The sequence below is a fragment of the Geotrypetes seraphini genome, chromosome 1 (assembly GCF_902459505.1).
Source record: "Geotrypetes seraphini chromosome 1, aGeoSer1.1, whole genome shotgun sequence".
Taxonomy (NCBI): domain Eukaryota; kingdom Metazoa; phylum Chordata; class Amphibia; order Gymnophiona; family Dermophiidae; genus Geotrypetes; species Geotrypetes seraphini.
The window spans coordinates 61426687-61442559 of record NC_047084.1 but is presented as its reverse complement, the minus strand read 5'-3'; the positions used below and the strand labels follow the sequence as shown (position 1 = coordinate 61442559).

Here is a 15873-nt window from a genome sequence, read left to right as displayed (position 1 = left end):
TCCATCATGACAAGGTGGTTCTTCGCACCCATCCTAAATTTTTGCCTAAGGTTGTGTCTGATTTCCACCTCAATCAGTCCATTGTTCTTCCGGTGTTCTTCCCGAAGCCCCACTCTCATCCTGGTGAGGCGGCGCTTCACACGCTTGACTGTAAGAGGGCGTTGGCCTTTTATCTCCAACGTACCAAGTCTCATCGGAAGGTTCCTCAATTGTTTTTGTCCTTTGATCCTAATCGATTGGGGCATCCTGTTTCCAAGCACACCTTGTCCAACTGGTTGGCTGCTTGTATTTCTTTTTGCTACGCTCAGGCTGGTCTCACGCTCCATGGTCGAGTCACGGGGCATAAGGTCCGGGCTATGGCAGCTTCTGTTGCTTTCCTCCGGTCTACTCCTGTGGAGGACATCTGTAAAGCTGCCACTTGGTCTTCGGTTCATACGTTCACCTCTCACTACTGCCTGGACACTTTGTCCAGAAGCGACGGCCGGTTTGGCCAGTCGGTGTTACGTAATCTGTTTTCCTGAATTGCCATCCTCCCACCTGCCCTTTTTTGGTTGGCTTGGAGGTCACCCACATGTGAGAATATCATGCCTGCTTGTCCTGGGATAAAGCACAGTTACTTACCGTAACAGGTGTTATCCAGGGACAGCAGGCATATATTCTCACAACCCGCCCACCTCCCCGGGGATGGCTTCTTTGCTTGATATGGAACTGAGGACCACGAGGTGGGGATGCGCCCTCTAGTGGGCAGGAAGGCTGGCACATGCGTGGTGCAGTGTGCAAACTTGAAACTTCAATCAAGTTTGCTTGAAAAGCTGTCCGCGCGGGGCTCCGTAGATGACGTCACCCACATGTGAGAATATATGCCTGCTGTCCCTGGATAACACCTGTTACGGTAAGTAACTGTGCTTTTTGGCAATTCAAGAAAGGGCTTAAGAGCTATTTTTCTGACCTTATTTTCACAACAGGTAATGCATTTTAATGTTCAAGAACAAGTCCTTTTATATAAAAGACCTCTTTACCTATAGTTTTTAGTCTAAAATCAATAGTCACTGGTAGCAAAGGCAACATTATACAGACTTGATAAGTATCTAATAAAGTTTATTAAAACTTGATAGACTGCAAAGCTAATGTAGGTAATGGTGGTTTTTAATAAATTATAACAAACTAGCGTTTTAAGCCCATTACATTAACGGGTGCTAGAATAGATTAGTCTGATCCAGTATGGCTATTCTTATGTCTTACCCCCATATTCAGGCTCCCATTTCCCCTTTTACCTTCCCTATTTCTACCTTTTTTCACCAACTTAAAAATCTGTCCCCTTTCTCTGTCCTTCACCTCCAAAGAACTCCCCCTCTCCATTCCCCCTTTCCTTTGCTTCTGCATCTTCACTTATTCTTCCAGCTCCTATCTTCAGCCCCTATCTCTGACATGCCCCATTTTTAGCCCCCAGCTTCAGCCCCAGTCCTTTTCTCTCACATGTCCCCTTTTGTAGCCCCTTCTTCCACCTCCCCCTTTTTTCATCCCCAGTTCCCTTCTCTCACACATTCCCTTTTTATAGCCCCCAACCCTAACCTCCTTCTCATACCTTCTTTTCCAGCACTCAGTTCTAGCCCCAGTCTCCTTATCACACCTGTCTTCCTTTTCAGCCTCCAAATCCAGACCCCTTCTTTCACAACTCACCTTTTGCAGTCCCAAGCTCCATCCCTCTTCTCCAAACTGTCTTCTTTTAGCAGCCTCCTACACCAGGTCTCTTTTCCCAAGAACCCCGCTTTGAAGCCTCCTTCCCTCACATGTCCCCTTTTTTCAGCCCCAGCTCTAAACCAATTTTTAGCCCCCCCAAATCCCCTTCTCTTACATATCCCCATTGTCAGCTCCCAGCTCCTTTCTTTAACATGTTTTCTTTTTACAATACCGACCCCAGCTCCAGCCCCCTTCTCCCACCTACCCTTTTTTTAGCCCCTAGTTCTCTTCTCCTATTTGACCCCTTTTGCCTCTGAAGTGTGGCTTGGACCCTGGTCCAATGAAATCAGTTCCCATTCGCTCTGGAATACCGACAGCATATTGTGCCTTCTCCCATCTTTTCCCTTTCAGCCTCTAGCCCCAGTCCCTTTTACTCACATGTCCCTTTTGCAGCATCCTTCTCACACATATCCCCTTTTCTGTCCCCAGGCCCCTTTTCTTACACATCCCCATTGTCAGCTCCCATCTCCTTTCTCTAACATGTTCCCTTTTTTACAGTACCGACCCCAGCTTCAGCCCCCTTCTCCCACCTACCCTTTTTTTCATCCCCTAGTTCTCTTTTCCTATTTGACCCCTTTTGCCTCTGAGTGGCTTGGACCCTAGTCCAATGAAATCAGTTCCCATTCGCTCCGGAATACCGACAGCATATCGTGCGCTGAGACGCTTCCCTGCTTGGTGGTTCTATTGTACTGCCCATGTGTTTTAATATGGCACGGAGTTTCAATCGTAGTGCACATGTGTTAACTAAGGTATTATTATAGATAATTAAAAGGAAAAGAACTCTAAAATGTTATAATCCTCTATAATAAAACCCTAAGCGCGCATACGCACTTAGGACGGTGTGTTCCCTGCCACCGTGGTATCTGGGTCTGTGCCGATTTCCATTTTCGAACACGGAGGCAGGGAACACGCCGGCAACTCCCCCCTCCCGCCCTCACTCACCAACCGCTACCGCAGCATGAACGCAACCCGCCCATATCCAATCCAGGCTGCTGGCATGTCAGCCTCTCCAGAGCTTAAGCGCAGTGGAGCCGAGGTACCTCAGCCGTCCCCAGACCTCGCCACGGCGCAGGCTGAACTCCTTCATTTTGAAATTTCAGAGAGGCGGCCACAGAACGACGAACCGTCTTGCTTACCTGCTTCTGCCACTCTGCCTCTGCAGCCGCCAAACTCAAGCCGGAATCATGCCGCAAGCCGTGCACAGTTATTGCAGCAGCAGCGGTTCGTGTCGGTGGGCCAGAAGACACCAGGAAGCTGGGATGGCATGCACAACAGGGGCAGGGGGCCACAGAGCAGGCAGGCATGGCACAACAGGGGGCAGGGGAGAGGGAAAGGGGCTGCTTTGGGGGAGGGATGTGCTGGGGAAAAAACAGCAATCATGCTTTGCTCTGGGAGGGGGGGAGAAACATAAGGAGGCCATGGAGAGACAGGCAGGCATGGCGCAACAGAGAAATACAGGCAGGCAGGGAGACAGACAGAAAGAAAGAAAGACAGACAGACAGACAGCCAGGGAGAGACACAGACAGAAAGAATGACAAACAGCGTCCAAGGAGAGAGACACAAAGAAAAAAAAAACCAAACAGACATCTACTCTAGCACCCGTTAATGTAACGGGCTTAAACACTAGTGAATGCATAAAGCCTAAGCTTGGGTGTTGTTTTTTTTCCAGTTAATTAAATAGCTGCCTATTGGATAACTCAAATTCTTAAAACCAGCTATTAAATATTTAATAAAAACAAGTATTATGTGAATCAATTCAGTTTTAATCTTATCTCCCACAGTTCATTTCATTACAGTACTTTTACAACATACCAATACTTAATTTATTAATAAATATCAGAATAATTTAGTCAGTGAACCTAATTCCCATCACTCACACTCACTTTCCAACTTTCACACACAAACTACAGTCATTGTGATTACTTTTATCCCAAACTGGATCTTGGTTAGTTCAAGAGTTCATTAGTCCATGATCATCTAGTCAGAGAGGCTTCAAACTGAGAGTTGTACAACAGTCTAGCACGTGAAAATCACAGTTTCCTAAACACAATCCGCAGGCCTCTCTGTCCTCATGTTCTTCAATTCATAAAGCATTCAGCTCAACACAAGCTCGCCACCTGGCATCTTCAGGAGCTGTGTATGCAAGACTCACCAACATCACAACTTCACCAGTAAACTAAGCATGACTCGAGCAGGGTTCGGCACAAGCTGGGATCAGCTGACAAGCAGGAAACACACTGTCTACCAGGAAATCAAACTGCATGAGACAGATTTGCATGCCTGTCACCTCTATTATATGCAAATGTTTATCAATAAACCTACAAAGTCTCTTCTATTTCAGCTGTAAGTCACTAATGAGTCCTCTTACAACGCTGTATTGCCGAGCCTCCCATTCTACTCCTATGGGCTACTTAACATTTAGCATGTGCTGCTTGGAAGTTCAGCTTTGTAAAAGCCCATCTAAATCTCTTGAATAAATTTTATATTCACTTGCTCATGAAACATTCTCTTTTCTCAGAACTCTAGTCTTCTCAGGTGGTCTTCAATCCCAATATTAATCAGGCCTGATCCCTGTTAGCCCAAAACCTTTAGGTCTAGGATATTTTATCAGGTTTATGTTGCTGTGGTCTAATCTTTTGTAGTGAATACTTTTATGAGTTTTGTTTTCCTTTGTTATGCAGATATTTAAGGGGTTGTCCTCAAAGTAGAAGTCTGAAATCCAGTCTCCCTAGGTATGGGACTATGACGTCTTTCTTTCAGTCGCTGATAACACATGCAGAGCCCCGCTTTGCTATGTTTGGCCCAGGTCTGGAGGAGATGGATGATTCCTTGGTTACAAGAATGATGAATTCTCCAGGACTGTTGCCAGTTACTGGCATATCACAAAGACAAATTGATGGTAATATATTTCTGCATTCACTTATCATTTTCTGAGTGAGCAGCATTCTTTCAAACGTAGCAGGGTTTAAAAAAGGTTTGGCTAATTTTCTGCAAAAAAAGTCCATAAACTATTATTATGATGGACTTAGGAAAATCTACTACTTCTTACTAGGATAAGCAGCATAAAATATGTTTTACTCTTAGGGATCTTTCCAGGTACTTATAACCTGGGTTGGCCACTGTTGGAAACATAATTGTTTATTGAAAGCTTTACATGAGCTTCTGTAAAGTTGCAGTACTGAGTTAGCATTTTCTGAGATTGTTTTCAGTACAGACACATTTACTTTATACCATAATCAATCATCATTGGAGGAGCGTGTGGCGTAGTGGTTGGAGCTACAATCTCAGCACCCTGGGGTTGTGGGTTCAAACCCCGCGCTGCTCCTTGTGACCCTGGGCAAGTCACTTAATCCTCCATAGCCCCAGGTACGTTAGTTAGATTGTGAGCCCACCGGGACAGATAGGGAAAATGCTTGAGAACTTGATTGTAAAAAAACCGCTTAGATAATCTTGATAGGCGGTATATAAACACCTAATAAACTTGATCCTACATATATACACAAATAATACTAGTATTGTGTACTATGTTCATACTAAATCCTGCTTATTTGCACATATAATACCTGTATTGTGTTCTATGTTGTGTTCCTAGTAGGGACTAGCCAGCTATCTCCTCTATGTTGCTTTATTAGTTAAAGTAGTCTGTGAAGAGGATGGTCTTATCTCTTTCTTGAACAGGTAAATAATAAGCTTTATTTATTAGTGGAATCTGGACTTGAGTAAAATTCTAATTTTCTATCAAAAACTTTTTAAAGACCTCAATTGCTATTGTTTTGGGGCAGTTTAAGATTCTAAGGACCGCACGGCAATAGCCCCGAAGCCCTATAAATCTCTATGGGCTTCGGGGCCATTACCGCGCTGCAGCTGCTAGCACAGCTTTGTAAAACAGGCCCTAAGGTTCAAACAGTGATCACGTAAGATTAAGAACTTTAATCAATTAAAGTTCTTAATCTTACATGCAACCAAGTTTTGTTCTTTAATTACTGTAGAAATAGAATTTTTCAATGTAATGGACTCAGTTTGAATCTTATCCAAGCATTCTTGTTTAACGTTTACGACATTCAAGGAAAAAGCATCCATTTTAGCTACAAGTACCTCCATGTCCAATATTGTTTCCCAACCTTCTCATCCATTTTCTTTATGGCCTCAAAGAGTGTCTCTAATGCTAACACTAACACTCGGGCTCCCTCCGCATTCTTCCGGCCCTTGTCTCCAACCAAGTGTGTAGCTCTTCCCAAACCCAGCTCCGGGGTCTCTTCCTCCTCTCTCCCGGGGCTAGAATCACCACTCTGAATTCCTGCTGGACAAGGTGGTGCAGAGATTGTCGGTGGCGACAAAGATGAATAAGAATTCAAAGATTCAAGCGCCCCCATGTTTGAATCTATCTTCGATTATGGCAGAAAGACATCCAAATCATAAGTATTCCCTATTCCTACCCACACAACACCTCTAACATGCACCCTTGGGATTTAGATGAACTACCAATTAAAAGCATTGAAATCTGTCTAGAAAATAGGCTTCAAAAATAGTGAATTGGAAGGGTTTGGCAAGAAAAATGTCCATCTGCCCTTTTTTTTTGCCACTTTTTGGATGTTTTTTGTTTTTGAAAATGAGTCCCATAGTCTTCTCACATATGGGTGACATCATCCATGGAGCCTTGGTGTGTATGAAGCCGAGTATTCTACTGTTTCTAGGAGGCTTTGACAAGCCCCCATTACTCATACTTGAGTGCCTGCCCAACTAGCGCAGGACCTGCAGTTTTCATTTTCTATAAGGGGTGATGAAGACATGTCTTCTATTACATGTTGCACTTTTTTTTTTTTTTAGTTTTCTTGCCTTTCATTTTTCCAGTGGCGGTACTTGAGAGAGTCCAAAGGAGAGCAACGAAACTGGTAAAGGGGCTGGAACACTGCCCATACGCCGAGAGATTGGATAGGCTGGGGCTCTTCTCTCTGGAAAAAAGGAGGCTCAGGGGAGATATGATAGAGACCTTCAAGATCATGAGGGGCATAGAGAGGGTGGATAGGGACAGATTCTTCAGACTGAAGGGGACAACAAGTACGAGGGGGCATTCGGAGAAACTGAAGAGAGATAGGTTCAAAGCAAATGCAAGGAAGTTTTTTTTCACCCAAAGGGTCGTGGACACTTGGAATGCGCTACCGGAGGAAGTGATCAGGCAGAGTACGGTACAGGGATTCAAACAGGGATTGGACGGATTCCTGAGGGATAAAGGGATCGTGGGATACTGAGAGAGGTGCTGGGATGTAACACAGGTATAGAAAGCTAACCAGGTAATAAATAAGTATAGAAACCCAACAGGTCGTGCATGTGCAAGACCGGAGGGTTAGGACTACGATGGGAAGATAGGACTTAAATGAGAAACCAAGGTGGCAAGGGAGCCCCTTCTGGTGATGCAGACAGGTCGTGACCTGTTTGGGCCGCCGCGGGAGCGGACTGCCGGGCAGGATGGACCTATGGTCTGACCCGGCGGAGGCACTGCTTATGTTCTTATGTTCTTAGTGAAGGACCTCATTTTTTCCCCCTCCTGTTGTTTTCTTAGCTTTTTCAGCCCTTTATTAATTTCTTTGTTTTTCTGTGGCCCACGGCTGCTTTAGGCCTGAGCACCCAGCCAGTATTCTCTAAGAAAACAAAATATTGCTATAATTGAGCCTTTGATTTCATTTGCATCTATTTCCAACCTTCCAGTAGGTTCAAACGATGCCCGCATAACATAACAGTTTATTTATTGTATATTCTGCAACCTTTCAGTTCAGCAAGGATTACATACAAGAACCAGTAATCACTGGAAACATACAATCAAGCAGTTCTAAGCAGCACACTCAAACAAATCCATTAAACATCTTGCAGTACAAATTTACAAAATAAGTAAGTTTTCACACATCACCTTAAATCATACTAAGATATAGAGTGCAGAAAACTCGCAGAGTTCATCCCTCAATTGTACTGCTTGAAATGAAAACCATTTATCTACTTATTGGTGCCTAATCCTACCTCTTATTACTATTGCTACTACTATTACTACTTATTATTTCTGTGGTGCTATCAGACGTATGTTGCGCTGTACATTAGACACACAAAAGATGGTCCCTCCTCAAAAAAGCTTACAATTTAATTATCACAGACACAGTGGACAAAATGGAGAATCAATATAAGGTGCAGCCTTAACTGTGCCTTGGAAAATTAACCTCATAGGCACCGAAGATTTTGCATCATACAGAATGACCTCTGGACCAAAGAGTTCACCTGTGGTTGCATGGTAAGGCCAGTGTCCAAAAGCACTCCCAGCAGTCTTATAGTGGGTACAAAAGAGTAGATTGCATAGTGAATGGTAATGGCAGATTCACTGATGCCAGAGATTCGAATGGACAAAAAAACCTTAGTTTTCTCAGGATTCAGATTTAATCAATGTTCATGTATCCACTCCTCCACCGAGTACAAGGCACATTGTACCTGTAGAACCACAAAATAAACTACAGAAGGCAATGGAATTAACAGCGTTATGTTATCCGCATAGTTATAACAAGTAAATCCATTTTTATTTATATTTTTAGTTAGTAAATTTATATTTCACACTATATAAGTTCTAGGTGGATTTCAAAGGACAACCACAGCAGTAATTTAAGACAGTAGACAATGGATAGCCAGCAAAAATTACCATGCAAAAATCAATCCAAGATGGTTAGCAGACCCCATAGGCACGTAAGAACAATGGTTTTAAGCTCCTTTTTAAAAGATCCAAAGCTGGATATTGCACGAAGAGGTGTGGGCAGAACATTCCAGAGTTTGGGTCCAACAATATTGAAGAGAGAACATCTGTAGGGTTCTAGTCAAACTAGTTATGTGGACAGACTTCCAAAAGAAGATCGTCGGATGAATGCAGTGGCAGTGTCCTAGTAGGTTGTAAGAATGTGGAGATAGCAGCCCCCCTTACCCCCCCCCCCCCCGCCTAAGTTATGGAGAATTTTGTAAGGCAAGCATAGATGCTTGAAGATGATTCTCTGTTCTATTGGAAGCCAGTGGAGTGAGATTAGAGCTGGGGTTATATGGGCATGTTTTGCTGTTTTGGGCAACTTGCAGGACTCTCCAATGCGGCTTTGAGATCCTGACTAAAAAGCTATTACAATAGTCAAAGCAGGGAAGCACAAGGACAGGACTTCACGTAAACATCTGACAACTTTTAGCTTGTGGAATACCATGGAGACCACACTGGAGATTTGGTATTTCATGGAGAGACTGGAGTCTAGAATCACTCTCATCTACTATTGCAATATTGAAATTGGCGATCCTAAGGGATCTTGGTATATCAGGAAAAGGGTGATCAGACAGGAGTAGGATGCAGATTTTGGCAACATTGAGCTTCATGAAATTGTCAAGTGTTCTATCGATTTCAGGTGCGGTTGTAACTCAATTGCCTCATCAATGTTTAATCTTAACCAGGAATTGAGTGTCATCAGCATAGAAACAGTAGACAACACCAAGGTTCTTAAGGAGGCTGCAAAGTGGTAGAAGAAAAATACTGAACAGAACAGGTGAGAGGATGGAACCTTGTGGAATGCTACTGATAATAAGAGCTTCCTTAGACCTATTTTGGAATATTAAAACAGAGCAGAATCAGAAAGGAAGGATTGAAACCATTTCCACACTGTGCCTGATAGGCCAATGGATAGAAGTATATAAAGCAGCACTTGATGGTGGATAGTATTAAAGGTGACAGAAATGTCAAGGCTGAGAAAACATTCACCTTGATTAAAACCTAGATGGACAATGTCCATGAACGATAGCAGAAGTGTCTCGGTGCCATCATTGGAACAGAAACTAAATTGATAGATTTATCCAATTTGAACTCCAAAGAGTATTGAAAAACATTTAACTAAAAGTGAGAACTATGGGGATCCATATGGTACCCCGCTGGGGTTCTGCTCTTCCTGTGAAAGACTTTGTTAGGACCATGACTGTGACTGACCCACATGCCTAAACTGTCTGGGCCCTGACCATAAGTCCTCTTACTGTTCTATTTGTGCTCAAATGCAGAAGAGAACCCATAAAAGTCATGAAGCCCAGTGTGAGAGACTATTTAGCATGCAAAATTCTGATTCATCAATTTTCTGCATTGAGGGCATCTATTTCTTATGGCATCAAGAGCTGCACCAGATACTGGAGATGTATCAGCATCGAGGAGGTCTCCTCCTGATTTGATGTCAGGAATTAGTACTGCCCATTAAGCCCAAACATTCTCAAACCCAACACCGAGGACTCCACTTCATCTTCATTGGTGTTAAAGGAAACCTAGAGAGAGGAACTTTATTGTTTTGTATAGGCCTATAAAGTCTTCAGCTGCTTTTTAAATTCTGTGATGTTTGTCAGTACTTTTAAGGAAACAGGAAGTTTTTTTCCATTCCTCCAGTCCAGCAATGGAAAATGAGCAGGGCCTCATTTCAGCAAAATGAATCTTTGTAAGGGAAGAAATGGACTTGAGCAGAGTGCCTTTTGAATGCAACAATCCATTTGGCTTATAGATCTTCAGTATTATTGTTAGGTAATTTTGTACTTCATGTGCAAAGCCCTGTGAATGAGAAATTATATAAATTTAACTTAACAAGGAACTGACAACCAATACAACATCTTCAAGTAACATACGGTAACATAGTAAATAACTGCAGATAAAGACCAGAATAGTGCATCCAGTCTGCCCAACCATACACGCTTTATAAATTAATCATTTAATTTAAATGGTTCTTTTTCTTAGATATCTCTGGGCCAGAAACCTAGAGCTCTGCCCAGTAGTGTGCTTAGGTTCTATCTACTGGAGTCTCCATCAAAGCTCACTCCAGCCCATCCTCAACTGTATGTCCATATCCGGGACACAGACTGCAAGTCTGCCCAGTACTGGCCTTAGTTCCTTCAATATATACCCATTATTTTTTAGGAAGAGATGTGAGCATATGGTGGGAGGGCGGGGAGGTAAGCCCCAAAACAATTAATTGTAATCATCAGGTCCGGAAAGAAACATGCTTTTTAGAACAGTCCTGGAGTCGGCAGGTTTCAACAATAGGTTAAGCCTACTTAAAAGTGGCAATTAGAGAATGACACAAGGAAAAAATGTGTCCCCGTCTCCACCCTGTCAACTTGGTCCCTGTTCCCGTGAGCTCAATCTCTGCCCTGTCCCTGTCCCTGCAAACCTTCTGATCCCAACCTCACAAGCCTCGAATAGTTTTATACTGAAGTTATTTTAATAAAGTATAAAAGAAACAACATTCTGTACAATTGTCATTTTACAAGTCAGAGCTCTGGCAGCTGAATTAGAGGAAGAGATCTTCAGTTGGCAGGGCTTTGTTTATAAACGTTTTATCAGCACAGCTACAATGCTATTTTATCCTAGAGCCAAAAAAAAGCAAAGAAATATACATTTTTTTCTACCTTTGTTATCTGGTTTCTGCTTTCCTCATCTTCTTGTCATTCTCTTCCTTCCATCCGCTGTCTGCCTTCTCTCTGCCTCTTCCATATGACATCTGCTTTGTTTCTATGCCTCTACCAGAAACCGTCTGCCTCTCCCTTCCATCTCTCTCTCCCACACCCATTGGTCTGGCACTCATCTTCTTCCCTCCGCCGCCCCCCTCCCCTTGGTCTGGCATTTCTGTCTTCTTCCCTTTCATCTCTCCCTCCCTCCCCCAGGTAGTTTATAGCATCTCCTTTCCTTCCTTCAGATCTGGTATCTGTCTTTTCCCCCTCCCCAATGTTCTGGTATCCCTCTTTCCTCTCCCTTTCCCTTTCCTTTCTTTTCTTTCCTGCTCTTCCTTCTCAGTTTGTTTTCTACCTCTTGTCTACTTACTTTCCAGTCCTCAATTTCCCTTTCATTGTGTCTACCTACAGCTTGCCACCTCTTTCTCGCACCCCTTCCAGTATCTCACTAAATCTATCCTCTTCCCCCAAACCAGCATGTGCTCTTTTTCTTTATTCCCTCCTTCCATCCAGTATGTGTTCTCTCTCATCTCTCCACTTCCTTTCAGAGTCTGCTCCCCTCTCTATCCTCCCCACTTTTTTCTAGCGTCTGCTCCCACTGTCTCCACTTTCAGCATCTGCTCCCCTCTCTCACTCTCCCAACCAGCATCTGCTAAACTTTCTCACCCCTCCCCACTTCCATCCAATGTCTGATCCTCCCTCTCTCCTTCAGCATCTGCTCCCCTCTGTCTCCCCTCTCCCTCCACTTCCTTTCAGCGCCATTCATCCTCTTCCTCTAGTCGGACCACTTTCCTCTCATCTTCGTGGGCGCACTTCACTTTCTGAAGTGTATGGACAAGGCAACATTCTTACAAGACCTGCATAACTGCCCCAAAGCTTCTCTTCTGACATAGGCGCCCAGTTGAAAACAGGAAGTGCATCAGAGGAGAAGCTTTGGGCAGTCGCGCAGAACTTGTGAGAATGGTTACCACATCCAGACACCTTGGAAAGAGAAAATTCTGAAGAGTGCCCGCAAAGGTGAGGGGAAGGGAGGGAGATGGCTAGACGAGGGGAAGAGATGCCTGGATGGGGATTTTGGGGGGGAGTTTGCTGCTGGCAGGAGAGAGCGTGTCATGATCGCGAGGAAGGCTGTTGACTAGGAGGGGTGGGAAGGGAAGCAACGCAGCAGATACTTTACTGTGGGGACAAGGCCTTGTCCCCGTACCCGCAGCAACCAGGTTTTTTTCCTCTCTATTTTGGCAGGTTACCCACAGCTACCTGAACAGTCACCGTGTCATTTTCTTGTGGCAATCTAAATTGCCATACAAACAATAGTCTTGATATAGGCTTTCATACAATAGAATGCAAAATCACCTGTAAACTTATTTCTTTGTTGCTTCTTTACTGTTATTGCCATGTTTGAACCTCTCTGCTGCATTAACCCACTCCTCTCTTTTTACTGATTCTCTTGGGTTTCTCTGGTAGGGCTATGATAGTTTTTTCCTATAATGGAGCTGCTAACTGTTAATAAATAACTTACCACATGTACAATAGTTCCTTTAGGGCAGTGGTCGTCATTAATTTTTAAACTGGGGTCACTTTGAATGTTAATGAGCTGAAATATCTTTACATGAGGGGCCACAGCACTGCTGACGAATGTGGGTCAAATGACATCAATCCCCACCAGTCCACCTTCATTAGGAGATATTCTCAAGGTTATTAGCATTTTCAAATGCATTCTCGTTTGTCTATTAAGAAATACCATGTCCTTCAAACATGCAGCCTCATCTACTTTTCCCTTTTTGTCCTGAACCTGGGTAGAGAAGCAGAAGCAGAAGAAAAATAAAAGTGGGCCTTGCATTGAAGATTACTAATGGCTCCTGCCTAACCTGTTCTTGCTTTCCTTTGGTGTTGCAGAATATTCTGTTCTGGGCCTTTTGCTTTCTTGTCTATACAGTATATTTAGCCTGGGCTCTTTTTAGGTATTCAGATCAGCCATTTCATGACCTTTATTTTGTTCTCCTTCTACTCTTGTGTCATTAGAGCTGTTTTTGTCAGCTGTCTCTGCCTGAATGTGCTCTCAATTTTTAAACTGAATCTGTTTATTTTTTTATTTAGATTTCTATCCCGTTCTCCCGGGAGCTCAGAACAGGTTACAATTGACATTCACAATAAAATTACAGGACAAACTTTACACGCATTCGTAGAGAGACAGAGGGGGAGGGTGGAGGGAGTGGGAGTGGGAGTTTTAAGGAAGGGGAGCAAGGAGGAGGCAGTCCTTTGGGGCTGTTCAATTGAAGTGATGGGTCTTCAGCATTTTCTGGAAGGTCATCAACGAGTCTTGTGATCTTATCTGGGCAGGCAATTTGTTCCAAAGACAGGGAACGAAGTGGCTGAATGAGCGCCTGTGCACTGTTTCCATTTGGAGGGATCTTCCTGCAGGGATGCATAGTCGTTTCTCGGCCTCAGAGCGGAATGGACGGGCGGGAATGTATTGAGGTAGTTTGGATGTGATATAGGCAGGGGTGATAAGGTGGAATCTCTTGTAGGCCATAACAAGAGCTTTGAAAAATCTGAAATCCTATATTTCTTGGCATTCCTCATTTTCCATAGTCACATACTGGATTTCTATATACTGATTGATTCTCTCTTGCTTGGAATTGCTCTTGACCCATCTCTCTCGTATGTAAGTTTTTCTTAGTCTGTTCTTTGCTAACATTTGTTCCATATTCATAATACCTATTTTCCATTGATCTTCAACAATTACAAGCCAATGGCCCATCTAGTCCAGTATACTACCGTGGCCAATCCAGGTCACAGGTACCTGGCAGAAACCTAGTAAATCTCTTCAGTGATTACCCTGAATATCATACTGGTCCTTTAAAAAAGTCATTCAGGATGCTTCTTTTATAAATCCTCTTATTTGTCTCCTAGCATGCCTCCATTTGCTCTCTTGTCAGATTTTGTTTCCTTTAAACTTCTGGTTTTGGTCTAGCACCACTCTCTATTTTTAATGGTATCTACTCTGCATACACTCCCTTCCAGTCTTATACCTAAGCAAGGTCTCCTCTGTTGTCAGCTTTTCCTTTTACCCTTCTCTAACAATGGAATAAACAGGCTGCTGGCACTAAAAAATGCTCCCACTCATGATATCTAACTCCTGTCTACAAAAGATTTTCTTTAAACTTGCTTGTTCTGGTCTGGTGTCTACAATTCCTCTGTTCAAGGAGAGTGTAGTATAATGGTTAGAGCTATAGCCTCAGCACCCTGAGGTTGTGGTTTCAAACTCCGCACTGTTCCCTGTAACCCTAGGCAAGTCAATTAATCCTCCACTGCCCCAGGTACGTTAGACAGATTGTGAGCCCACTGGGACAGATAGGGAAAATGCTTGAAGTACCTGTATGTAAAACACTTTGAATGTGGTTGTAAAAGTACAAAAAAGGCTGTATATAAGTCTCAATTCCTTTCCCTTTGTCAGCTTTTTCAGTTCTGTGTACCATTTTGTTATTTTATAGAGAATTTTGTAAGCCATCATATTTAAAAACAAACAAACTTTAATCAGTCCTTTTAACAGTGAAAATATATTGTTTGTATTAGGAAAAAGCCCCAAGATAATTTATAAGAAATTGACATATTTCCGAAGATATGCTACCATACCGTGTAAAATACAAGTATTAATACTGTGCTTTCCTGAAAATAAGACGGTGTCATATATTAATTTGGGGTCCAAAAAAGCACTAGGGCTTAATTTCGGGGGATATTTTTTTTTTTCATGTGCAATGATTCTCTCTCCCTTCCTCTTCTCTACCCCAATTCTTCCTCTTTCCTTTCTTTCCCCCACATGTGCAGCATATTTTCTCCCCTCTCACTTATTCCTTTGTGCCTTCCCTCTGCAGCATCTTTCTAACCCTCCCATCCCCCCCTGTGCAGCGGAACCCTTGAGTAGCATCTTTCTATCCCTCCCTCCCATCCATCCCCCCCATGCAGCATAACCCTTGAGCAGCATCTTTCTATCCCTCTCATCCATCCCCCTGCAGCAGAACGCTTGAGAAGCATCTTCCTATCCCTCCCTCCCATCCATCCCCCCCTCCGTAAAGCAGAACCCTTGAGCAGCATCTTTCTATCCGTCTCTCCCATCCATTCCCCCCCATGCAGCAGAACCCTTGAGCAGCATCTTTCTATCCCTCTCATCCATCCCCCCTGCAGCAGAACCCTTGAGAAGCATCTTCCTATCCCTCCCTCCCATCCATCCCCCCTCCGTAAAGCAGAACCCTTGAGCAGCATCTTTCTATCCCTCCCATCCATCCCCCCCACAGCAGAACCCTTGAGCAGCATCTTTCTATCTGTCCCTCCCATCCATCCGCCCCCCCATGCAGCAGAACCCTTGAGCAGCATCTTTCTATCCCTCCCTGCCCCCCCTCTCCCTGTGCAGCAGAACCATGCTGACCCTCCCACTGAGAGACCGATATACCTCCCTCCAAACAGCAGCATCAGCAGCACTCTAAACAGGCTGCTTCATGGCCTTGTCCTGCCAGGGCCTTCCCTGTATTGCGTCGCTGATGACATCATCAGTGATGTGGCAAAGGGTAAGACCCAGTGGGAGAAAATCGCAAAGCAGCCTGTTTAAAGTGCTGCCAACGCTACTGTTTGTAGGGAGGTATGTCGGTCTCACAG

General features: G+C 43.8%; 1 protein-coding gene across 9 annotated transcripts in view; it reads left to right on the top strand.

The window, feature by feature from the left end:
- Positions 1–15873, top strand: part of FBXO4 (F-box protein 4) — a 93624-nt gene that overhangs the window by 44750 nt on the left and 33001 nt on the right. For all 9 annotated transcript variants that reach the window (XM_033932182.1, XM_033932173.1, XM_033932186.1 and 6 more), the window contains one exon: positions 4422–4639. In XM_033932182.1, the coding sequence (XP_033788073.1) occupies positions 4422–4639 (218 nt within the window). The remainder of the gene's footprint in view (positions 1–4421; positions 4640–15873) is intronic.